At 35.1% G+C, this 27288-nt stretch overlaps 1 protein-coding gene across 1 annotated transcript; it reads left to right on the top strand.

Moving 5' to 3' along the window:
• Positions 1-1923: 1923 nt before the first annotated feature.
• On the top strand, positions 1924-24762 carry LOC147074966 (uncharacterized). Its single transcript, XM_085943280.1, has 19 exons — positions 1924-2058; positions 4299-4494; positions 5075-6130; positions 7144-7253; positions 7386-7583; positions 8961-9122; positions 9538-9596; positions 9987-10222; positions 14209-14379; positions 14784-14990; positions 15760-15880; positions 16516-16671; positions 18101-18411; positions 18779-18886; positions 19383-19506; positions 19952-20067; positions 21719-21808; positions 23728-23846; positions 24683-24762. Exons 2-19 carry the CDS (start codon positions 4397-4399, stop codon positions 24760-24762), a joined length of 3522 nt encoding a protein of 1173 aa, XP_085799406.1. The 5' UTR covers positions 1924-2058; positions 4299-4396.
• Positions 24763-27288: the final 2526 nt, after the last annotated feature.

Raw genomic sequence — 27288 nt, forward strand, 5'->3', positions numbered from 1 at the left:
GCACGAAGATACGAAATGTAGATCAAAAATATGTTTACGAAAACTAGTTAGCATTAACATTGAAAGTATTAACGCTATTTACGTGAAATGAGATACGGTAGGTAGATATAGGAAAACATCACAAACACCTCGATGAAAATTTCTCGTCTCGAGAATTATCGAGAAATATTTAAAAAAGCTGGTTATTGTTTCTCGAGATTTTATTTTGAGAATTTCCAAGAATTTTTTGAAAAATCACCAATACTTATATAAAAAATGCGAGAGTCGGAAACAGCATTTATTAGCCACTGTAGCCCAATAATTCCATTTATTAGGCTGAAAATTGATGAGCTGGCAATTATAAAATACTTATTGATTGTATCATCAATTTACCTTGTGCCGTTAGCTGGATTCAACAAAAAAAATCTGTAGGTATAATATTACAATATGTACCAAATACGTAGTATAGAATAACTAAGGTTTTTTCAACATTTTTTATATACATTATATTATATATATACAAGTCGGTTCAACCAGCTATTGGGCCCATTGGGCCGTCCGGCCTGGTCGCCACACAGACCAATTTTGTTGCTTTAAAATATTATGGTCTCACTGTGGACGTGGAGATCTCTTTTTGTAAGTATTACTTTCTAACCTATTATTTACAATTTTAAATTTTGTTCGTTCCCCGTGCTCCCTTCTCACATGGGCACATTGTTTGAAGTAAATTTAAACTCAGTTATAAGTAGTACACTTGCGTATGTGGCGACCTGTCTTGGGTAACTGGTCCTGATACATTCCCGGGGATAATACGCTCAATTTAAGCAGTGTACGGTGCGGCGCGGTTTGGTCTATGTTTGTGTTGTCCATCTATTACAGTATTGCACCTACATCATATTTATTAATTGACGACTGGTGAAATTATGCAGGTCATACACAGCTTAGGCGCGGTAAATTAAGGGAAGAGTTTCTACTTATCGATTTTATAACTTTTGTGACTACGTAGATTTTTGCAGATTCTATGCGCTGTCAAATGTGCACGAGCTCTAAATGCCAATGGAGCAGATTAGGACAATCAGGTTGAGAATCTAGGATCCCTTACATATGATGGAAATATCATATTATATAAGTACTTATATAAAATTTAAATATAAATATTGTTAGGGGCGGCTCTTTCCCTAAGGACGCCACTGTACTTATCACATTGACTGCGTGCAGGTAACTATTGTTATTTCGAGAAAATGAACAATTTCAATTATTTACATGCGATGAATTATTGTATACGTAAATCTTGAATGCATCCACATTATTTATACTTGAATACCTATAGGTATACATTATAGGTACCTAGGTACCATTATATACATCAGTTCTTCGTGTTTTCGATAACAGCTGGTGGTGTTTTACTGTCAGAGTGGAGACAAATACCACGTTGTAATGCTTTATAATTGATTCATAACAGATAAGAAAATTTTATAATAAAGGAAGTCGTCCTCACCTGACAATCCGACTACAATTATGCCGGGAATTATGAAAACACTGTTTGAAAAGCCATGTTCCAAAGGGCCGTCCTGCCCGCCGCCTAGGTCAACCATTTTCGAGATGTATCACTATACACCGGCTCACACACTCAATGTCGTATAAACTCAGCGTCAATATTTTATTACAGCCATATTTATTTAATAACTGTGACGAAATTACAGACTGTTGTAAAATAAATGGACGAGGTATCGAAGTTTTGACGTTTACTCAATGATTTGTGAAATCGTACATCACGTATTTTACGTTATCTATCTCTTTTTTTCTCGTATATAAAAGTTGAAAGAGACGATGAAGTTCTGTCGTTGCTGATAAATGAAATCGTTATTATTCTTTCTACTGCAAGGCATAGATTTTTTTGTACAAAGCGCATGCTCAAAACTGTCTAAGCCTTTTACTACAATGAATTCTGCAAGTGACTTGAGGCGACGGCGACAAATGAATTTATTTTTATTGTGGGAGAAGAAACCAATAATTTGTCTGCTGTATTCTGTTTATAGTAACGTCCTGATCAATCAGCAGATATGGCGTATTATTTAGGTTTGTCATTCATTAATAAATATTCATTTTCTTTTTCGAAGCATTGCACAGTTTGAATTTGTTTGGCTGTCCACTCTCCATGCAAAGGCCAGCAAAATCAGCGGCCATGTTGACGTTTATATTTTTCCCACGGAACAGGCCGCTAATAAAAATGTCGGCCAAATCATCTTGCCTGAACGGAATGGTGGCATTTGAACTGCTGTATTTTATTTTCCAATGCTTACAAATATTTTTTTGAATTGACCGTTATGTCATATTTATGTTTTTATTTTATACTATTTATATCGGATCGTGTCAAAAATTTTTCTAGGACATTCACATTCACCGGTTTTTTGTTGACTAATTTAATTTATAAAACCAAACTTTTATAATTAGACCACTGGTCCTCAAACTTCTGTATATTTTATCTATATTCAAATTATTATGAACAGTGATATACAAAGATCATTTTTCTGTTTTATTAATATCTAACGAGTGTAAAAAGGGTGTGAGAATAAAAAAAAATAGGTCAAAACAATAACTGATTGCAATAAAATAATTTATGCCAGCTGATGGAGACAACTTTTAAAACTGATTATTGTTGAGATAATACAGATAGGTACCTACTTACTATAAATATATTATATATTTTTTTGTAATTATATAGAATCCATTTTATAGAATATGGAATTTATCTAGACTTTCATTTTTCTCATTTTATAATAACCTAATCAATGGCAGTAAACTTATTAAAATATTTTCGGAGGAAAGCAAACGTAAATCTGATTTAGACTAAAAAGAATATAAAACAAAAAATGGTACAAGTCGGTTTACGGGAAGTCAGGCGGGACCCGCACCAATTTTCATTGCCGACTTTGGCTAAAATCATGGATTCAAAAATGAAACCTAACCTAACCTTATGATACACCCCTGTTACAGGCGGGCTTCTCCCGGTGTAAAATAATCATTTAGTAGTCATAAGTCGAAACGTAACCCTGACCTCTAGAAACGGCTTCATAAAACATCCAATCTGATTCCTTGCTCAACTACGTTAACTATTTTTTTATTCATAAGTAAAGGCCTTCGTCCGGTGTGTAAAAATCACATACTGGGCGGAGGTGTAATTAAGATAAATTTAGTTTGATTTAAAAAGTATAAATGATGATGGATGAAAGAGATAATTTTAAGACTAAATATAATGTATAAAATATAAATATTTAAATCTAATAAATTTTGCCGGCAATGTTAAAATCTCCGCGCACCTGCGCCGAGGTGGTCCTCATGATTCGTCAAATCAAAAGGATCACGCGATAAAATTTGGCCAATCACGAGAGTCCTTTTTGCTGGTCGGCGTGGGTATGGGGAATTTAAAAAGAGAAAAAAAGAGTTAGTAAGAGTCCCTTTTCCAATATGTACGGACCTGCGACTATAATTGTAAAAACCCAGATATAAATTTGTGAAACTAAATATCAAAAAAAAATATTAGACAAGACCACGTTACGAACAGAAAAGACCTTGTTTTATTTCCACTCCAATCGTTTAACTTTTTTTTGTGAATCCGGGGTTCGATCAACGCTTGAGCTAGCCGCTGGAACCCCGGACATCTCACTTACCTAACCCAACCTAATAAAAATAATCCAGTATATCGGTTATTTTCAAAATTTGTTTGACGCTGGCTTCCCTTAAGCTGACAAGAACCCAAAAAATATATCTTAGAAAAGAAATGTAGGTACTTCATATCTTGTTAAACTATTTGTCCTTCCTATAAAATTGAATACATACTATAGTTTATCTCTCACATACAGAAATGTACGTCTGTGTTTATCAACCGGCGTGCCATGAGTGTTTTCCTAGTGTGCCGCCAAATTTTTTATAAGCTTTACCAGGGAACACAAAAATGAATGGAGTGGGTAACCTTCTGGGTGTGGTTGTAAGAAGGTATATTAATTCTTGAGTGTGTATACGCAGCTATTTAAGCGTGATTAGGTAATCACTGTTTCGCTCATCTACATGTGTATTAGTTTAGCATCAATCGATTAGAAAATTGGCCGATGTCAGGTTTCGAGCATTGCCTGTGCCGTGTCCCAGTCTACCAGTGTGAATTGCACTCTGTTTATTGTGAGCGTTATGTCGAATATATTAATAGACAGGTTGAAAACACTGGTCTAAACTGTCTAATCTGTCTGTATACATTGTATATTATTAATATTCCTCACGTAATAACATATATTATGTTAATCCCTTTTATGTCCTTTTTCCAGGTTTAATCTCATAGACCTTTTAAGAAGTCATGTAGTAATTGATAAAATTAGGTTTTTCATAACCTATCAAACCATCGTTTACCAACGACGTACCGATTATGGCTCTTGTGCTATATCTAGAAGACAACTGCGGGAATAGTACATCACTTGAAGTACAAGTAGAAGATGATTTTCAAACATTTCTACTTAAAGCTAAGTATGTGTTTGAATTAAACAGATAATATCAGAAAATATGTCAAATAATTCTGTGCGCAAAAGGAAAAAGGACTTCTTCTCTAAAGTCCATTTCAGGAGAGATAAAAGAAGATTTTTTAACAACTCTGTGTGTAAAATTTACTAATGGCGTTGATTTGATTATCTCATTTGCATTGTGGTTAACTTAGAATTTTCAGAATTATCTCCTTTTCTATTAGCATGCAGATTTATTAATTGTACATCACTGACGTGATTGTGTAGTTGATCTCGACTTACCACAGTTGTGTTAACCGGGAAGTGGATTGACTGTGATGAAATGAGACATTTTTTTTATTATTATCCACAACGTCTTTGAAACATACTTATTAGAAAAATCTTGGACCATACACATATTATTATTGCTTGTTGGGCTAGTGGTTTACCAATTAAGTTACTGGGATAAACACTTACTATCCATGCAGATATTTCTGCATCTGAAGTATTTTCAAATTCTGTCAATGGCTACCATGTTTAATTAACGTGTAAGCCCGCTTATTTAAATAAGTATTACTATCCATTCGGATTTATATTTTTGTTTAAAGGTCTCTCCTCGGGCACGATGTTGACATATCAAGCATTGCGGGCAGCGAAGACGTCTCTCTCACGGATAATGTTTACCAGTTCCTCATTAATACCAGACTGCAACTAGAAATAGAAGAATCATCCGCTGACGTAGCCGCTATCGGCGATGCAGTATTACCAATAGAACAACAATCCAGTCTACTCGATGATAATTTGCAAGAAGACAATGAACATACTGTTTATATCTTAAATGAAGATACGGCTATGGATACATCTCATTTGAAATATGTGCACAATTTCAGTGCGGACTCCAACGTAGAATATTTTCATGGAAATGATATCACAGACGATTCTATCTCTTATATAGTATATGAAAACGAACAGGATGATGATGGATATATGTATATATTAGATGAAGGTATAATTGATGATAAACTCGAAGACACGGCTGCACCTGCCTTTGAAGACAAATCTTATACAGCATCATCATTAAATAATACAGAAACTGTAAAATTGATTAGTGATGAAAATTCATCTTTAAACTCTCAAGGGGCACATACTACTAAGACTAATACAGTTAAAACATCAAATAAGAAAGATTTCGTTAGGATTTTAAAGAATTTTACTACAGATGTAGAATTGGAGGTGGTGAAAATAAATAAACAGAATCAGATATCGTTAAATAATTGTGTACTGCTTAATGAAAACACGACAGGTCTTAATCGATGCTCGTTTTGTAAAGTAAAAATCGAACACGAAGTTTCACAATCACACATATACATTGACAAGTCTAAAGAAGGTTTCCATTCGTCGAGAGGGAGTGTTCCCAAGTTGATTTGCTTGTCGTGCTTGAACAAGGATTATGTAGCGGTCAATGGCACGCCTAAAAAGCTGACGGATGGCGAATTTTTGGTCATCAGAAATAAAGTGCAGAAGGTGTTCAAGAAAAAGGCCCACTCTTCGGAAAGAGATACGGGTTTCAACATGGATGCAGTGGATGAAAGTATTTCAAGCAAAGCGATTATGAACGCATCTGATTCTACCGGTAAACCTCCGGTAGTAGGCTATGTTTGCAGGTACATATTATATTGTTATTTTTATACATACATTTAGTTTTGTAGAGTTAAAAATACATACAAAATTACAGATGAAATTCCAAGCCATTCACCAGTACCGACAGTATTATTGAAACATGCTTGTGTGTGGTAAAGCGCATGTTTTGTGATGACTTTGTTAATTCTGATTCCGACACACAATGACATAGCACAGTAATTATTGTCAAACTTGTTCATTTCGTATATTAATATTTGTTCACAGATTTTTATTCTTAGTTCATTGAAAACCAATAAGTATGACTGACAAAGTTTAGTGTGCACTACCTATGAAGGATCTCCACAGCCTACCTCCACCCTCCGCCACTGTGTAATGTGCGATAAGGGAAGAGCAGCTTAAAAATTGTTATCTGTTGAAAGAAACGGTCGCTGAAGCGTACAAATCTAACATTATGATCGTGCATCAACACTTTGATTTATGATTGTTCGGCATTAATATTTTATTCAAATAGGAGTGGCACCCTAGGATGCCACAATAAACACTTGGAATAGCATGTTTTTGCAACAATAGACAATTTATCCAGATGAAAGTTTACACAGTAAACACCCTTAAGCCTCAATTACATTGAGCTTCTTTTCGAGCTGTTTATTGGTGAATTTACAATCTGCCTGTAAAGTCGCCCAGTGTAATCATCGAATAAGCTAATAAGCAGGTTGTAAACACTCTACCGAGAAAAGTTGAAAGCCGGACAACTTTACACGCTACACGCCGGCGTGTGGGCCTACTGCGTCTGCGCAGTAGAGCGCAGTACCAACCTCCCGGTAAAAAAACCAACTACGTTCCGTCAAAATAGTCGCTGGCTTGTGGCTTCTCAGCGAATGGAAAGTTTTGTGTGTAATCATCAAATCGCAGTAGCTGAATCGCCCGCTTTTAAATTCGCCAATAAACAGCTCGTAAAGAAGCTCAATGTAATTGAGGCTTTAGCCTATATTATTAGTGTCCTATTAGTTTTGTCTATGGATTATTTTTTTTTCAGAATATGTGGCATGGATCTTAAAGAGCTTCGCTTAGCTATACCTCATTCGGTGACGCACGTTAAAAATATGACAAATCCTACCGTCTTTCCATGCATCTTATGTACAAATGGTGAGGACATCTCTTTTGATTATTAAACTTTGGTAAATAGTTAATTATATAGAAGACTGTTTTATTTAACAAGATAGTGAAGTGGGTGGTTCGCGTGTTAGATAACTAATTTTCTTAATCCTCTATTTACAGAATTCACTCAATTCCAGGATTTGCGTCAACACATGCGATCCGAGCATTCTTTATTGAAGCAAAAGATTTTGCAACAATCCATGAACAAAAGAGAGACCAAAGTCACCGCACACAAATCTAAGCCATCATTGATGAAGCATGAAAGGATTTTAGAAAAACCAATTAAAAAAAAGGATCTCGGTTTGGCAGTTCATAAACGTAAGTTAATACGGCACGCTTTGGTACAAGATTATATGGTACTGTTCAGTTATACGGAATACCGCGGAAAATGCATTTTGAAAATAGCTGATAAACTGGATTATTTTTTAGGTTAACCTAACCAAACCTAACCTAACCTAACCTAACCCAATCTAACCTAAACTAACCCAAAATAACAAATAATCCAGGTTATCGGCTATTTTCAAAATGCATTTTCCGCTGTATTCCGTATAACCAAACAGTACCGATAACACTTATTTTAGACATAATTTCTTGTAAAATTAGTGGTTTCGTACTAATCTTTTAAATTACTTTTCTTCAATCTTCTGTCGACATCCACTGCCTTTCCTATTTTTTTTATCTTCCCCTCCATATCCTGGACCAATCGTATTAGACCCCAACACCTTGGACATTAAGGACATTGAGCCATTTACAGTAGTTACGTAGCCAAGAGAATCTCCTTCTACCTATACTTCTGCTGCCCTGTACCTTCTTGTGTATTATGTTGATACCAGATGAAGGTTTCCTACAGGAGACTACCTCAAAGGGCGGACCGAACCATCAACTTTCCCAAAACACCACAGCCTACGTCCACTCTTCGCGGTTCTCGCAACCCTCGGCCAAGCGGAGCCCGCCTCCTCAAATCCGACTTCAAATTCGTCCGCGCTCTCGCCAAAACACAGACGCAGTCTGTCGAAAACGGCCGCTCGAGATAGCGCCGCCACTAGTGAATCCGTCGGTAAAACAGGGAGGTTCGCGACCGACAGAGCGCCATGACGCCGTGGATCTGACAGTTGGATGCGCGCGAAAAGCTCTCTCTCGCCTCGGACGCCAAGCAACAAACATCTCCAGCCCAGCCAGAATAAAGACCGCGTCGGCAGCACGCCAAGCCGCAAGCCCTGACTTCTCGCCTCGGACGCCAAGCCACAAGCATCTCCAGCCAGCGACACCGCGTCTGCAGCCCGCCAAATCGCCATTACCTATGACCGAATACTAAAATACCCTGCAAATAACTAACGACGATATAATAAACTCCTGCCAGCATCCACAACGTGCGTTTCTCTCAATTCCACCCCGCTTCTGGCCTGCTAGTGATACGGCCTTCACCATTCTCCTCGACAGAGAAAGGCCGGTATCAATGTGTTGTAGTAAATCATACCTTCTTATTGTGGAATATATGCCGATGTATGCGCTTGATAGTAGTTATATGTTCTTCTCCTCATTGGTAATGTGATCAGATACATCTCAAAAGTCTCCAGACTTCTTGTGCTATGTTCATTTAATATCCAGGATTCGATACGGTAGACCAGGGTATACGCTTTCCTTTTTGAGAATCGTTAATTTTGTCATTCCTGTAAGTTTACTGGTGGTTTTCAGCAGCTGAAGTGTTTGAAGCTTCTTTGACAAGCGATACCGATGACCATTTAGAAATGGCGGAAGTGGAGTGGCTCGACGAGGACACCGGACTCATGGTTAACGTTCTCAGGATAGTGGAGAGAGAACAATCAGACTATCTGGAAGAAGGCATTCAAGGGGAAGGTGAAGAGAATCTTGATATTTTTATTTTAATGAAGTAAAATTTTGATTACAAGGTTTTTTATTAAGTCCAATATTTGATTCTTTGTAGCTATAGTTAAATTTAAAAAATACATTAAAACCTCGTAATTCGAAATTTGAGTGACTAATATATTGAGAGAAATGTTAATTCATATTACAAATTAAGATCTGTATTTTTTTCATTGTTTTTTAATAATTCGAGAAAGTCATGCTGTTATTAATTTTTAAAAATCTATTAATACTGATTGTTTTCATCAAAATTTTGTTTGATTTACGTATTTAGAATTATAGGTAGAATTTTGATAAATATTTTTTTTTGTTACGGTTTCAAAACTGTAATAGGAAGTAAAAAATTATGTATTTAACAATTATTTGCACAAATGTGTTTATTTTTTAGATCAACATAATGTCAGTACCAATTCTTATGATGGAACTTCCGTCACGCATAAACTACAAGTATGTATAAATATCTATCTACGCCACGGGTAATGAATAAAATAGGGAAACTGAGGTAGCTTATTATGATAAGTCCGGATAGAATTTGATTCGACTAGTAATGTAATGTAAATCACCAGTACTATTCCAAGTTCTCGACGGTGAAGGCATCTTAAAAGACATTTTTTGTACGGATTGGCAGCCCATTGGACCCATCCCATAGATCCAAAGATTTTTATCTGACGCCATATTAGATCATCATATGTCATGGATGATATTATATTGCGTATGGAATTTTATACAGAAATACTAATGGATTTTGACATAGAAGAATACATACTTTGCAGTGTAATTTAGTGTTGTGCCAGGTATAATGTATTGGTATATGATGAATAATTGTCTTTTAAACAGGACCATGCATATTTTGAACATGAAAATGTGGATGAGGTCGAGTTATCAGACTCCGATTCAGACAGCGGCGTGTGGATCGTCCAATCGGGTGACGTATGGCTTGAAGGGCAAGACTTGAAGATATTGCCTGACGGCGGTCAAACTCCGACGGTTGACGACCACCAATTTGAAGAAGAAGAAGAAGAGTTGCAGAGTATTGTGATAGCTCCGAGGATGCACCAGTGTCAAGATTGCAAGTCAGAGCAATGATAATTTATCAAACTTACTTAAGGGATCGAGTGCTGTGTGAACGTCAAAAATGAAATTTACAAATATAGCTCTATGGACTTCAGAAGAAAGACATTTGCCAAAATATAATGGTAAACCAAAAGAAAATTGATGATAAATGCATGTGTTGACAAAATAATAATTTTAAAGTACTATAACCATGGACATCTGATGTCTCAAATATGGCTTTATTCTCAATTTTAACACTATGATATAATATATAATAATACTCCTTTATTAGTATTAATTTAGTATTAATACATATTTTTATGCAGTCATTAAATGTTAATTTCTGAGATGAGAAAAGACAAAGTATGATAATGACGTACGTCTTTTCTACAAAGTCTACAGATTATCTAGGCTAAACTTGAATAGATACCACAAATTCTTCGTTTTTGAATTTCATACAGCACCTCGGCCTATAATATTGTATTTAGTACTTATAAGCATTGTTCCCTCTAAGGTGTGCGCGCACACACCTACCAAAATATGTCTGCACACATGTTTTCATCCCCCGCACAGTACTCACACAAAAATATTGTAAAAGAAAGTTTCAAGAACTGATCACCATATCCATCCCGTTCTATTGCATGCCAAAGTATACGAAAAAAAGATACGTATTTTAGTGTTTAGCAACCTGAGTTTACCTATGTGCCGGGTCCTCTTCATTTCCTTTGACATGTTTCTTGCAAGACTTGCAAGAAACATTGTCAATACAGTCTCATAGTAGTCTTTATTGTGAAAACATCACAGTTCTTACAATATTTTTTAAACGGTAAAAGTGTTCGTGCCAAAAAGCAGTGTTTTTTACTTAAAATATTTATAATACAAAACTAATAATCAATTTTTGTAATAAATAACTACAGGTGTGTTCAGTGTACATAACAAACAATTCAAGTCAACAATACAATTGTTTGCACAGTTATATAATAGGTATATAGAAAAAAAACTATTGGTTTTTTAAATAAGTACATTTAAAAGAAATCATAAATAACTCACCATTTATTATTTGTTGTACCTCTAAAAACAGTTTTTCTTGAAAAAAAAATGGATTTTAAAGTTTTACACAAACTGGTTGACACAAACTATTTGTTTTGACCGAATTATTAGTACTACCAAAATATCTCGTATCTGGCAGTGACCGGGATTTATTGTTCATTTGTATGAAAAATCCATTCTTCTGTTTTTCATCGACACAAATTTTTCAATAATTACGCGTTTGTTGAAGTCAGGAATCTCTTGTATCATTCTTTTTTCGATACTGAGCATACATAATGCATTCAATCTTGGTTGCGCGATGGTGTTTCTACTAAAACACGTCTTGATCCGTTTGAGTGTGGAAAAACATCTTTCGCTTTCCACTGATGTCATCGGAATAGTACAAATTAAGTTTAATAATAAAACCGTTTCCGTAAATGAGTCAACGAGATTTTTTTCGATTAAAATGTTTAATAATGCTGAGGCACCATCAGCATTATAAAAATTATCCAAACTGTAAATAACAGACAATTCATTTTTGAGTTTATTATTATCTAAAAAGTCATACGTTGCATGACTAAAGTCACCAAATTAAAATCATTTGTAGGATAAATAATAAATTGATCAGAATAAAATAATTTGGATGCTAATAAATGATCACAAAATTGAAAACAGTCTTTTGCTTGATTAATTATTAAATCACACATTTGCTTGGATTCCACTAAACAAGGTAAATCATTCAGTCGCCGACGTTTTGTCACTATAGGTTCAGTTAAGGTATCAGATGATTGGCGGATATTAACCATTGCCCGTTCGAAATCACTAACACTATTTTGAATTTTATCAATATTACGCGATTGAAACTGTTGAAATAATATTTCACACACAGGCATTAATTACATTACATTTGAATAAAATTTAACTTATTAATTGAACAGGTCTACTGCAACTTTTATTACGAAGGCGTTCTTCAAACGTATTAGAATGTTTTTTTATGTACTCAACATCAAACGGTGCCATTTTAAAACTAAAAATATGACATTGAAAAATAATTTAACAAGCGCGCACCACCGTTAGCATTACACTGGAACTGAAACGAGTGAAACGAGATGTCCTTTTGTCCCTGTCGGCAACCATGACAATTTTACAAGGTACAATCCTATAACTTGCCAACGGGGGACAATCTCGTCTTCATGTTAGCAACTGTTTTATTTTATTGAATGGACAATTATTGTGAATCAACAATGCCATTTATCATTCAATTCGAATAAAAAAATAGAACTTCCGCTTATGAGAAGCAACATATTAAGGATTGGCTTACTTCAATAATATATTAAGAAAATAGGTGACCTGATTTAATGTGGCTCTTGAAAGCAGTAACTCATCAAAATTGACATTATTAAAGCATGACGTAGCCGTGATATTTTACGATTTCCACCCTACCGCGCATATTAAACCCCCCACAGAACTAGTTTGGAGAGATATCATAATTGACATACACTGTGAATTTAGATGTCAAACTGAAAAAAACTTGAAGTTTATTTTTAAATTGTACTTCTTAATTGTACTACTGAAATGTTGTCAACATGTGCGGAAATTTAATATACGTACTGTGAAAAGAATTTATTTTTATAGTAATATTGAATAAAAATTGTCAAACAATAATTGTTGTGTGATACGGGCTGTATGGTTTTAAAACCGAATATTCCCGACATTATTCGAAGTAGGTATTCGGGCGTGAGCAACTCAAACCGTCGCTCGCGAAGACACGTTTCACGAAGAAAAAATATCTACATATTGGTTTTGCATGCAACTCTTTCTCATTGCAAAAGCTATAAGATTTCTGGGCGCTTTCCGACAGACGAGCGAAATGGTATATCGCTCCCATGAACAAGTCTTTAAATTAGCCGGTTAAAAACACATATTAGAATTTGTTTTTGTATATGAATTAATGACTACGGCAATAGATCAGAACACTTTTAATAAATCGAATTTAATATAAATGAAATACTTCTTTGAAAAAATAAATCTTTTCGCATAAATTGAGTGGGTGGGTGAGTGTTCACCGCTCCAGTGCTCTCTAGGGCGTATCGCCACTGGTATATAGTACAATTATTATACTTATTAATTATTATAGAAAACTTATCCGCTAAAAATGTAAAATTTAAATTGGAATGGCTCTCTGACAAGATATTCATAATCATGTATCTAAATATACAGACATTCCCGAGTATTATGCGTTCGAATTCGTCTCGTCGAACATTGACTTAAATTTTAAACTTTGTCATTTAAAAAGAAATTGCATGTGTATGTTTGTGGGGGGGGGGGGGGGTGTAAATTTACCGCACTGGATGAAATCAACCCCGCACAGATGCGTTGATAATCCGCACACACAATATACAAATTAGAGGGAACGTTGCTTATACGAGTACAGTAGAACATTGATTATCCAGATTTTTTTTTGATCATCATTTTCATAATATTCATAAAAGTAAATTTTTCAAAAATTGTTATTAAAAAGGTTTTTTAAAAGTAAAAAAGGTTGTAAAAAACAGCGCAGTTATGTCACTTACATAGTTTCGTGTTCAGAGCATTGGCAGCTGACATTGGTAAAATACCCATTTTTATAAGATTTAGTCTTGTGATAAAGTGACCTTCGCATATCAATTAATGTGCGTGATCTAGGGATAGTGGAATCTTGGCAGATGAGAGTAGACGCGGTTGAATTTAAGGATATCTTTATAAGAAGTCATTGTTGGAATCAAATGAGACTTGAGAAAAAGAACATTACACCAACGCAAAAGCAATATTTAATTTGATTCAAATAAATCGGTATGTATCGATCCACTTCAAGTTCTGTCATATGAACAGCAAGGTTTACAAAGACAACCAAACGTATATAATTTTTTTTAAATGAAGTCATTTGAAAATCATCGCTAAAATATAAAATACATGTTGCTGAATATTTTTTTTCCAGAAAACGATATAGCACAGCTGAAAGAATGGCTCGGCACGTGTGTCACGCTAGAGTGACTGTTGGCAATGAACATTTTGAAAGTGGTGATAAAATGGCTGGTGAGAATGGCAACCATCGATGTCCGTTCTGTGATTCTTCCTTTCACACAAAAATACGATTACAGTTTCACACGTAAGTAAAAAAAATCAATGTTTGACATACCAGAGGTGTCAGATAATGTAAAAAATGTTTATCATCATCATTTCTAGCCTCAATCAGTCCACTGTTGGATGAAGGCCTCTCTAAGCTGATTAAAAAAGTTATAATTTTGTTAATCACTGGCACTTTGAACTGCACAGGTGCAGTGCGTAAAGCGCTGGCCTTCCATCCGGGAGTTCTGGGTTCGATCCCGGTGAGGACACAATATATTTATGTGATTTTCTCTAAGCCTGGGTGTTTGTGATTGTTCAAAATTACTAACAACCAGCTTGTACGAAAATACAAGGCCATGGTTATTAATAATTACAAAAAAAAAAAACTGCACATTAATATGGTGTGAAGCTTCTTGATTTGTATTGTATTTTAATATTTTCCAGCCGCCATTTTCATTTATCCAGCGCTAACGGGGATGATGGAGAATCGGGATCCTTTCCACCCGGCACCAGATCTCTCCGGTGCTCTATGTGTCCTCAAAAGATGTTCGAAAGCGAGGCAACATTATATGATCACGTTCATTTTGCACATCCAAGAGTTAGAAGGCATCTTTGTCCTGAAGAAGGATGCGGAAAGGCGTTTCATCTAAAGTTAGTTGAAACTTTACTGAAATTTACTACCATTTTGCACAGTGCTTATTAGGTTTTCCTGAATGCATACATCTAATTTATAATTTGTGTTTTTCATGTCTAATAAAAATGTGATTTGTGAATTCTATAACATTGTGATATGTTGATATATGATTGATGATATGTGCTGATACGTTATCATGGCTATTTGGGAAACTAAAAATATTCACACTCTTTCGTGTACATCCCTAAGTCCTATCCCCCACTTCCATTCTTTCATCCAACATGCAGCACTCTGATGTGTCAGCCAGAGTATAGAAGTTGTACTGTAGAAGCTATGGAAAGTAAAACTATATTCAAATTAGTTTTGATAATTGATGTCTCCGCCGAATCTTAGGAGCTCACTGATGTGAATGCTCAAGTTTGTAATCATATGCGTATTTTTTTTATGTAATGAATAATTCACAAGATTTAAGAATGTAACAGTCTTTAATTGAATATACCTATTTACATTTTGTTTCAAGAAGGTTATATATTTCTCTGAGGTGTTTTCAAACTATGTATAATATGCGTTAGTGCTGGGTGACAGAATAATGGGATTACGAAGAGGCGCTTTTTATTGTTGGGACACTGATCCGTTGCTGTCTTGGATGACCTCAAGAGTAATCTATGTGGTGCAAGGTTGATATAGTAAGAGGCATGGAAAGTGATCCGACCTTGTGATTGCTTTATTCTCTGAGGCTGCAGCATGACAGGGCGAAATAATATCATTTCACGTGTCATTTTTCAGAGCGTCGTTGAATAATCACATCAGATTGCACGCTGGCGAGCGAACCCACCGGTGTGAAGTGTGCGGCAAACAATTCTTTGACCGTCAAACATTAGGAGAGCACAGTGTCACGCATCTCAAGGCGAGTGTCATATTCATACAAAATACCTACCCCATTCTTAAGAGGAAGCTTAAATGAAATATGAAAAACTATAGTTTTAAGGCACTTTTTTCATATATTAAACATCTAATCATTAGATTGATTCCCAACCTTTTTTGTTTGGCGGAACTAGGAAGGGCCAGGGTGATAAATTTAAATCAGTATAATGCGATATCAAAACCTAAATAAGCTCAGTTTTCCAAATATGCATTCTTAACTGCAGGTCATGTTAAACCTTAATTTTAGTCTATTACCAAAAAGGTTTCAAGCTATACCTTTTGCGTCAGTTTTCCCAAGTCGAGCCCCAAGCTTCCGCAGCCCGGTTGGGAATCGCTGATCTAATGAATAAAACTATTAATTCTTTTGACAGTTCAGATGTTTAAAAAAACGCTATGCTCTAAAATTAAAGCAATCCAATAAATATTGTTTCCAGCAGAGAAATCATGAAATGAAACTGTGATTATATTAGATTCAGTAGATGATTTAAGAATCCATGGGATATCGTATTCATACGTTTGTGTTAGTGGGAAATTGGACATCATTTTGTGACTAGGGGAAAGTCTTAATAGCCCCTGATTTTTTGTGTTACATATTATTATGATTGTTGGTGTTTACAGGTGAAACCTTTCCAATGTCACATTTGCCTGAAGTTCCTGAACAGGAGATCACGTCTTCGGATGCATTTATTGACTCACGAGTCTGAACCCATCGGTGCAATGGTCCTCACATGTGGAAATTGCGATATGGCCTTCAAAGATGCCGGACAAGCTGAGGTAAAGTTGTACAATTTAATAGTTTACAAAGTATTTACATATCCGTCTGGTTTGGATTGAACATTATTACTATTTACCATTTTTTCATTACTAATGAAAATTTGGTAGTATTTTACCACGTTTTTATTAGCTCGTTTTCTTGTTTGTTCAGTACAAATCTTGCAATCGATTTTTAACTAACTTCCCGACTAGCTAGACATTTGAAACTGTTAGAATATATCAGAACACGATGACAATGCATTCTTTTAATACTTTTAGCCATCTTTAAGCAGAATTGAATTCATTTTCAGTTAATTCTGTTTTGTATGGAAAGTTAGTTCGGAAAAAATCCGCAAGGTGGCGATCGACAATTTTGAAAAAAGAATTCACTCGCTTTCTTGTTTTTTGTATTTTTGTTTGTTTTTTACTTCATATTATCATGTACAAAATTTTAAAATCTCATATAATATGTTATTCAATTAATAAATGTTAATAAAAGAAAATTTCTTATAATTGCTCTCTTTATTACGCATTTGATCATTTTCTTTCAAGTTCATGGGATAATTCATCAAAAAAATTTAGTATTCATTAAGTAATACATAGAATTGTCAAGTTTATATGATTCAACAGAATTTAAAAACGTGGTATATAAAAAGTTCTTTTTATCTTGTAATTATTTCTATTAAAATTAAGCACATATGAGATACGGAACATGGCACTGGTCTGAGGGAAATGGCGTTATCTTGTACTTGCCTTATACATACCTACTCCGATGCTGGAGAGTGACAGGGTGAAGTAAGTTTGTAATGGCCTCTCATCAACTGACATAATGATAATAAATTTATGAGTCATCACCGTGTGTTCTTCCGCCTTCTTTCCTCGACGTTTTAGGCTTGATGCAGCAGCCATTCTCAAGAGATATTTATTGAAGTACGAATGCTAACGCCTCTCTAAGTGTGTTGAAATGGGGTCTGTTTAGCTGGGAGAAAATGTAGCTTTTTATCTCTATTAATTTTGTCAGGGTTCTTATGAATTTTGTGTAACCTTCTTTACTAAGCGTGAAAAATATCCCTTATTCGGGCCCAATGTCTTGATCAAATTTGTGGCCTGTGTCCATTGAGTGTTCAGCAATAGTTGACATTCTGTAGTGTTTTAATCAATGCCGTCTTGTTTTACTCACACGCTTTTTTACCGTTCAAGAGGTTTAAGTGACATGTGAATGTTTTGAATTTACATGTAAAATAAATAAATTTGAATGTGAAATTTGAACTACCACTGACTTTTCACTTGGGATACCAAACTGGAAAGAGGACACTATGAGAAATGGGGCAGGCGGAGAGAGATGCTGAGGCAGTCAGAAACCGCATCTAACGATGATGACGATGATGATGTAGTAAATGATGTACTCTATCGTCTTCTTTTGTCAAAGTTTTGTCTTTTATCTTTCCAGGCACATCTCAATGAACTGGGACAGTGTTGTGAATCTACTGAGATCCAAAACCCTGACAGTCCAAGTGCCATTGAAAAGAAGCCCATGGTACAAAGAGAAGAAAGTTTTACTGATGTTAAGCTTGAAACCGCCGTTGATACTGGAGACGATATTAACATAAGCAGCAATAAGACAGGAGTTGTGATTCAAGAAGGGAGTGACGGTTTTGATGCCGGTGATTCTTCTTTACTCGAAGGTCTGTCGGGCGGGGCCAGAAAGATAATAAATGTCGTGAAGATTGATAAGGTGTATAGATGCGAATATTGTGAAAAGTAAGAGAGAATTATGCTTAATTTAATTTAACCTAACCTAACCTAAAATACTTAGATATACATAATTTATGTGAAGAGGAATTTTTAGAAAAATCAAAGTTTTTCTGTCTTTATTTTTAATATAAAAAATAAAAAACCTTTTCAGTTTTAGATGTGTTGATTATTTGAAATAATAAAATAATATTGGCGACAGAGGCAGACAGTTAGACGACAACGACAGGCGATACTACTGTATAGAAATGTAATGTAGCGCACTACTGCTACGAGAACAGTAGTATCACCTGCCATCTGTCTCTGTTGCCGGGTGTCGGCGGCTAGTTGTATGAAATTTCTTATTAGCGATTACAGTGCAGTATTTTGTTTTCAGGGTTTACAGTGCGCAGGACGCACTTAATGTTCACCGATCTTGTCATGAAGGTCTGAAAAATCCCTTCACCTGTCACATATGCGGCGCAACTTTCTCCACGTATTCCAGGTAATTTTTTAATGCATTGGACTGGTAACAATAATACATTAGCATTGAATAGGCATCGGGAAACAATGAAAATCAAGTAAAAACAGTAAAGTTGTCTCTATAATTATCTGGCTCATTATTACTTACTTTAACCTATCACACCTCAGCATCGGAGTACAGGGCAAGCACGGGGTCATGCCACTTATTTCAGTTCATCGCCCATGCGCCTCCTATTTGAGACCTGCAGCTCGTAGATTACTTTTCTAGCACTGCTGCATGGTGAGAGTGGGCTGGCTATGGCGCTAGAATCCATACGGCCATATTATATAAGGATGCAGAGTATCACACTCCCTGGCCGCATCCGGAACGCACGTTCAAGCTACGTGAAATACTTCTTTGTGATTACATTCATCACCAAGGATTGACTCAGCCGGAGTCTTTATTTCATGAAATATTGTATATTCAACAATAAATTTTGTGTATTGATATTTTTTAATGTGGATTTTTTTCCTTTCAGATGCACTACTCATAAAACAACACATGGCTATTACCGAAATAATTCATCGTCTCACAGTGAGGGCTCGCAAGTGACTACTTTAAACCATGATCAGTTTCCTGTCGTCAAACATTTTCTTTGCGAGGTTGGTGCAATGCAATCATTAAATAACTATGCTTAACCTGTCAACATTTTTGGATGTGGAAATATGCTGGTACTGGACTGTAAGCATCTGTCAAACTGAAGAAAGTAATCTATCATTTCTTTTCTTTCACAACCTGATTAAAATAAATGATTCCTTTATTTGCATGTCTGTTTATTTTTTACATTTAGAATTTATGTTTACATGTATGTTTTCTCTCGTATTACCCTTTTTAATACGTCTCCTCCCTGTCTCGTTCTATCCTACAGATCTACACATGTTTTCTCTCATGCGTTACAGACAGACTAGTAGACAGAAAAATATAGTACCTAATACAAAATTATTTTAAGAATAGCCGAATTTATGTTCATGCATGTATTATGACCTTAACCACCTATATAATTTGAATAAACTGTAAGTTACGGTGATTTGCTTGGATAAATTTCAGGTTTGTGGCAAGTCATATTTACATTGGACGTATCTTCAAGTTCATAGAAGGCAGAAACATTCGGACAATGTCCACATGTACAAGTGTCGGCTATGTGGAGACGAATTTCCAAACAGGTTGGTACTAATAGGAATGTGATACACCCCTGTTACAGGCTGGCTTCTCCCGGTGTAAAATAATCATTTAGTAGCTATCAAGTCAAAACGTAACCCTGACCTCTAGAAACGGCTTCGTAAAACATCTAATCTGATTCCTTGCTCAACCACGTAAGTATTTTTTTATTCATAAGTAAAGGCCTTCGTCTGGTGTGTGAAAATCACATATTGGGCGGAGGTGTAATTAAGATACATTTAATTTAATTTAAAAAGTATAAATGATGATGGATGAAAGCGATAATTTTAAGACTAAATATAAGTACTAAATTTTGCCGGCAACGTTGAAGTCTCCGCGCGCCTGCGCCGAGGTGGTCCTCGTGATTCGTCAAATCGAAAGGATCACGCGATAAAATTTGGCCAATCACGAGAGTCCTTTTTGTAGAATGGCGTGGGTACGCGAAGTTTGAAAAAAAAAAAAAAGTTAGTGAGCGTCCGGTTTTTAAACGATACGGACTGACGACTGTAACTGTAAAAAACTACAAAATAACCTTGTCAAACTCAAGATTAAAATATATACCTAATACCAAGTTACGCACAAGAAAGTCTTAGTGTTTTATTTAACCACAAACATAAATATATCTCCACTTTTTTTTTGTGAATCCAGGGTTCGATGGACACCTGAGCTAGCCGCTGGAACCCCGGGTATCTCAAATGTCATATTACTAATTGACTATCTTAAGAATTCAATTTACGACAGACTTCTGGAGTAATTGACTATTTAATATTTGATTTGATCTTTTTGTAGTGTTTATAATATAGCTATCCCATAGAACCATCCAGATTTCTTATTCCTCATTGGTTTAATTGGTTCTTCGAAATTCATGTCAGCATCCTGTTGATTTGTCAAATATATCATATAATTATGTACTGTGCGAAAACATCTTCTTGGCTACGCTTCTAGGCGCTGTTGTTTACTAAATGGTATGAGTTTGTTAGTTTATAATGGAAGTGCGGTTAAAAATGGGCGGAGCATGTTAATTCACAGTTTTAACACGTAGCCAAGAAGATGTGTTCACACTATAGTGGCCAACAGCTGAACAAAACCTAACCATAAGTGCTAGTGAAAAAATATTTGGTACGCGTATAATCTCTGCAATATGCGTTAAAGTACGATTGAAAACATATGAATGAAAGAGTTGGGTTTGACGATGTGAAGCCGATAAATATTAGTTTGACGGATACGGTTAGGTTAATTTAATTAATTTTTGTAAATAAATATTTTTAGTTAATTTAGTAGAAAAGGTGGTTAACTGTGTTGTTTTTAAATGTGGTAGCTGTACTGAGAAGCAACATGATGGTATAATGTTTCATAGGTAAGTAAATAATAATAAAATTGAGGTTCTACTGTGCGTCATACACAAAGAAAACGGCTGCATATAGGCGGATAATACCCTCTCTATTTAGTATTATTGCTCTAAGGTAGTGGTCTTCTACAATGTTATGGTTCAACTGCTAAAAAGAAGGAGGATATTAACAAGGTAGAAGTGGACTGACTGTGTGGAAGAAGGTTGGGAATACTTGGAAATTGAACAGAATGGCAATGGATAGGAGTTAGTTGTGGAGAAATGGGGATAATATTAATTGTATTGATGATGTTAATGATTGATTGCAGTTGGGGCATAGCCTATCACCGGAAGAAGGTCCATGGTCAAGCAACCGGTTCAGCGGTACAGGCCAACACACCGATGCCTACTATAGAAAAGTATAACTGTTTTCTAAAATATTATTATTTTTCAAAGCGATAGCAACGGCTTTATCTTAGCCGTTCATGTAAAAATCATTTCAGGGCAAAAGAAGGACATATTTTTGGATTAGACTGGTATTTGGTTGTAAAAGATCTTTGTCGAATATAATTTATGAAGAATATTTTATAAAATCTCTTTTATAATACCTTTTATCAAAGATTAGTGTACCTATGGTAAAGAGTTTTACAATTTATTAAAATTTTCGAAATTCTGTAAATTGACAAAAATGCATAAATATTATTGATTTTATATTAAACTTGATGAACATTAGATTAGTGGCCTTCAAAGTGTGATAATGTTATAATCTCACAATTATTCAAAAATATCTCGTAAATATGACTTTTAATACAATATGAGTAGATCTACTTAAATTTTAGTAAATGTGGCAATACTCGGTCACTGTTTTGAGAGCTCATTTAAAAATGGAAGATGGCAAGAAATTAACCAAAAAAATTGTTGATTGTATATGGTATATAATACTCGCCATCTAGATCAATGTTTCTTAACCTTTTTACTTCCGCGGACCACAAAAAAATCAAAAAATGTTTTGCGGACCAACAACGTTGGAATAAAATAATAAATATTTATATTTATACTATTCTTGATTATTACTAAACAATTGTCGAAATATAATACAACCCCATTTCAAATGTTGGGTTTCTAGGTAATTATTTTTGAACTGCAGAAAATTTTTGCCGACCACAGGTTAAGAAACTATGATCTAGATTATAAAAATAGAAATAAATGACATAAATAATGACATAGTCCCGAGCGAGATAAAGCAATGTTAATGTAAAGTATAGTTGATGTCAATATCAACCGTAACAATAATCACTTTAACACCTCGAATTCCTGCACACTAACAGAAATCGCATCTGCTAATGTTCAAGGTTGTTTCACTATAGTTTGATTTCACATTGATTTTTCGGAAAGGGGGGCTGACAGGGCTCCAGCCTGGGGGCCCGGCGTGGCAGATCGACCAGTTAAGTGAGATAAACACACGTCACAAATTTGCTGTAATTGAAAAAATTCGCCTGCGGTGCTATTTCACGAGTAGAACTTTATTTTATATAATTATTTTAATGTGTTTCACAACTAATAACATCACTATTTAGCCAATATGGTGAAGGGTCGCATATTACTTGGCTATCACAAAAGAGGGTCGCGATTAGTGCTTCATAATATGATGCCGGATACCGACAATTCAAGTGGATTTATTTAAAAATACCAATAATCGCTAAAATACACGGAACCTTGGGAGTTCTGTGGAATACGATATGGGAAACATTACATTGGCCTTAACCTTAGCGATAGGTGGGGAGGTTCGACAAACATCATGGCCTGAAGGTCTGCTTCAGGGTGTGGGGGCCATGATTACAACTATATCGTCGGTTCCTATTAAAAAAGTCGGATCTGCAAAATGCTATTTTTCAGTACGAGCAATCAAAGATGTTTCATCAAATATCCTTTGTGACCTATTGCTTGCCATAATGAATAAAAATACGGGTTATAGAAACTTTTCTAAACGTTTATAAAAACATCCGTCTGTCCGGTGAACATAGCAGCAACTGTCAGATCCGACACATCTTGCTCACCCACGCCCAGCCAACAATGTTATTCGGACACTCTCGGTAGATCCATCATTTTTAACTTGAGTATCTCGAAATTTTTCAAACAAACAAAAAAAACTGTGATTGTGGTATAAATGTTTAAAGTGTAAATAACTTTTACGTAATAATCCGAAAATGACAAAATTTCAGATCCGACTTTTTTAATAGGGACCGACGATATGTATACCTACTCTAACTGCCAATCATTGTCATGAATGTATCCGTATCTGTTGGATTTATTTTATTAATGATTGTCTGCTTTGTAGGTTCCACTATTCTTGCACAGAATGTGGTGTTGTGGTGAAGAACAAAGCCCAACTGTTGGTACATCGACGTTCATGCCATGCTGCGGCCAACGTTAATTCCAGCAATAACACCAAGCAAGGTAGGCACCAAAAAATCTTTAAGATTAGCTTATGCTTAATGCCATTTTAGAAGTGCCACTACGGCGACACTGCTAAGTGACATATTTGTGGTGCCACCAAATGGCAACCTAAATTAATGTAATATTTTTTTATGTATCTACTTCTTGAAGGTCTATGGAGGTTTAAATTATCTATTTGTACTAAGGGTATGGGGAATAATGTATAAAAACATAGACAATACAGGAATTCTGTACTCACATATTACTCACATATTGCTCTCGACGCACTTTACAATTAATTTTAATTTCTTTAATCTTTATCCGGGCCCCACATATCCCCCCCCCAATTTGTTGATGTGATTTTATTGTCACTCACAAAACATATATAACCTAATATACTGCCGCATATAGCGTTGATGCAACATTTTAAGCTGATATTATAATCTACTTCATAATTAAGTAAGTACCAGAAATACATGGAAATTTCTCAATAATTATTAAATATTTTGATAACTTGATAATAACATGTTTTTGTGTTGTCTGTACATACCTCGTACCGTCCAGTACTCGAACTGACGGTTGTGCGCAACTGTCTTAACGCGCAGTCAGAAATCTGTCTTAATATACCTAGGTATATTCTTGGTTCTAAACACAACGCATTGTTAATTAATTTCTGACGAAATATTGTGCATTTATGATAAAATGAACGTTTATTATTTACTATGTGTTAATAATTTCGCTGTAGACGTAGAGTTATAGATAACCAACCAGCCGTTTCAAAATAAAAATGTAGTATGTACCTACCTATGTATTCATATTATTCATTCTCGTATGCATTTACTCATCTGCATTTTCAGGTACCTACAAATATATCCCATACTATGCCCAAAGGTGGAATTTCTACGTTTTATTAGATTACAAATCTAATGCTAGGTGAACGATTGGTATTTTTTTCTTATTATCATGACGTATGCCTCTCAAAGTTTAGTCACCCACCCTGACTGTCAAAGGCAAGGTTACGCGGTTGAATCGGTATCCTTTGTTTCTCAAACTGTTGGCGTGTCGCCAAATCATTGCGTTGCCCGATGATGATGACTTATAAATCTGACAGGCCATGCTTGTTCGGACTACACTTTTCGGGTTAGGTAGAGATGGTTTCACATAAGCATTTCAGTCATTGGAAATTTACTTGCATCTGACATTTTTTCTAATGATTCACTGATAAATTTAAATAAATTAATTTCGTAACATTTTTAAAACTTATATCAATCGGAATCTATTATTTTTATTGCATAACCTCTGAGTAAATAAAAATATTTAAAATCAATTTAAGACAAATATATAATATATCTATTGTAGTACTGTACTGATGCATTCAAGTCTACCATACCCTGCCTATTGTACTTTGTTACAAGTGGACCCACCCTTAACTATATCATTGAGGTGCTGAGGATTAAAGGACTATAAAAACATGACATAAATTTAAATAACTGGCAGTTTTCACATCACTACATATTTCTACATATTTATTCGTGAAACATGATTCAACCATATCTACGTAATTAAATTGTATGAAAAGTTAATTGTAATAATCATTTAAGAAAAAAGACCTCATCTGCAGCAATGCAGAATTTATAATCGCATATTATTTAACTTTGATATTGTTAATTTACTCAACTCGGTTACTTGTACGCTTTTGAACTACATATTTAAATTCCCAAGCTTATCATTCCACTCAATCGAGTTTCTCTTATTATTTTTTTTTATTTACGACTAATTATTAACATTTTGTAAGCTTTTATTTCATTTAAACGGAGTCGTTGTGTGGAACGGGGTGTATGTTTTATTTATTTTATATTTTACTTTGTTGGTCCGATTTCCAGTGAGTATTTAGCGAGCGGTGGTGAACCTGTGCACGAAAAGCGGACCGGTCGCGTCGAATTTGGCGAACAATGTTGAATAGTGTTTGCTGCTATCAATAGTAATTATCATGATGTCGTGGTGGTAGAAATTGTCATATTTTATTGTTTTAGTAACCAATAGGTTAAAATGATGTCCGAGTTGGACTGTGTTGTACATTCAAAGATTGAGAGACTTCCTATGGCTTCCTATGACCGTGGTTCCACGGACCCGGTTGTGAATCGCTGGATTAGGATTTGCACTCCCGAATCCAGGAACCCGTTTTATTTTTTCAACCCAAAATTTTGCGATTTCGGGATTAGCTTATATTTATAACATTCATAAAAAGTGTGACCGAAAGAAAATAATTGCTAATTTCCAAATTCCAACGTATCATTATAAAAATGAGTTTATTCTTGTTGGAAAGACAATATTTTAAATAAAATACAATATTATGTAGGTACTTAGTAGGTAAGTACTTATTCCACATTTTTTAATAATAATCAGAAGCCATTTCTGTCCTGATTATTGTTAAATGTATCGGCTTATAATGTCTATAAAATACACGTATTGTTTTTAAATGTGTGTTAAGAGTCAACTTATGGACCCGATAAGTTTACCAAGTGGCTAACATCCGTTTCCCGTAAAAAAGATCTGTTGATACCTTGTTGATACAACCTCAATTTTGTGGGGCCCATCATATTATGATCTTCTTATGATCGAACATGTTTTAAAAAAATGTGGAATAAAACGTACCTACTGCATATTGTATTATTTTTTTAATTCATACAGATCGGTGTACAAAGTTGTCATAAGACCGAATATATTTAATTTATTGTTATTTATGGGATTTTTATGTCGTTTATTTTAATGAATAATACCCCGTTTACACGTGCATGGATTTACTGCTGACAGTACGTATTATCGCGGCCATAACAAGTAAATTTACGTGTGAACATGTAGATATTATCCTGCAGTTGTAAGATTGCATGTATGAATCAAAAAAGTTCGAAAGCTTCTGAATTTTCATGCGACAGTTGAGAATTTTTCGATCTACGCCTGCGCAGTAGAACGATAGTGTCGAACCTGCCGGCAAAAAAACGAACTACGAACGAATTTCAACCGATTTTCACTACCTGTCAAATAGTACCTTAAAATGACAACATCGCGTCTCGCTCACTCTTGAAGAATGAAATTGGAGAGACAGTCAGGACTTTGCTGCCAGTAAATCCATGCACGTGTACAGGCGCTATAACGTCATTTTTCTATATTGAAAATATCACATAGGCAGGTAGACACTTAAATGAACCGATTTCATAATAATTATAACGGTGGCATCTAAAAGGAGATTGTCTTAAAACTAATTAATATTTTTAAGGTTTTGCCTGTTGAACCTTCTTCTTGGCAACAAATTAATCATATATCTTCACCAATCCTGGAATTGTGATCTGTGACCCGGATTGTAATCTCTAATCAAGCAGTAGATTTGTAGAACTTTTAACGTGAAAGTGTGAAGTGACTGAATTGCGTCATAAATATATAAATGTCACAGTTCTTAATTGAC

Source organism: Rhyacophila brunnea, unplaced genomic scaffold (genome assembly GCF_057557595.1).
Source record: "Rhyacophila brunnea isolate RB1 unplaced genomic scaffold, BYU_Rbru_1.0 scaffold_15, whole genome shotgun sequence".
Taxonomy (NCBI): Eukaryota; Metazoa; Arthropoda; class Insecta; order Trichoptera; family Rhyacophilidae; genus Rhyacophila; species Rhyacophila brunnea.

Bases quoted from the DNA above. Each gene is read 5' to 3' on its own strand.
- LOC147074966 (XM_085943280.1), top strand. From the start codon at position 4,397: ATGGCTCTTGTGCTATATCTAGAAGACAACTGCGGGAATAGTACATCA. The intron at 14,991-15,759 runs GTTAGTTGAAAC...GTCATTTTTCAG, and splicing joins GGAAAGGCGTTTCATCTAAA to AGCGTCGTTGAATAATCACA. The intron at 18,887-19,382 runs GTAATTTTTTAA...TTTTCCTTTCAG, and splicing joins ACTTTCTCCACGTATTCCAG to ATGCACTACTCATAAAACAA.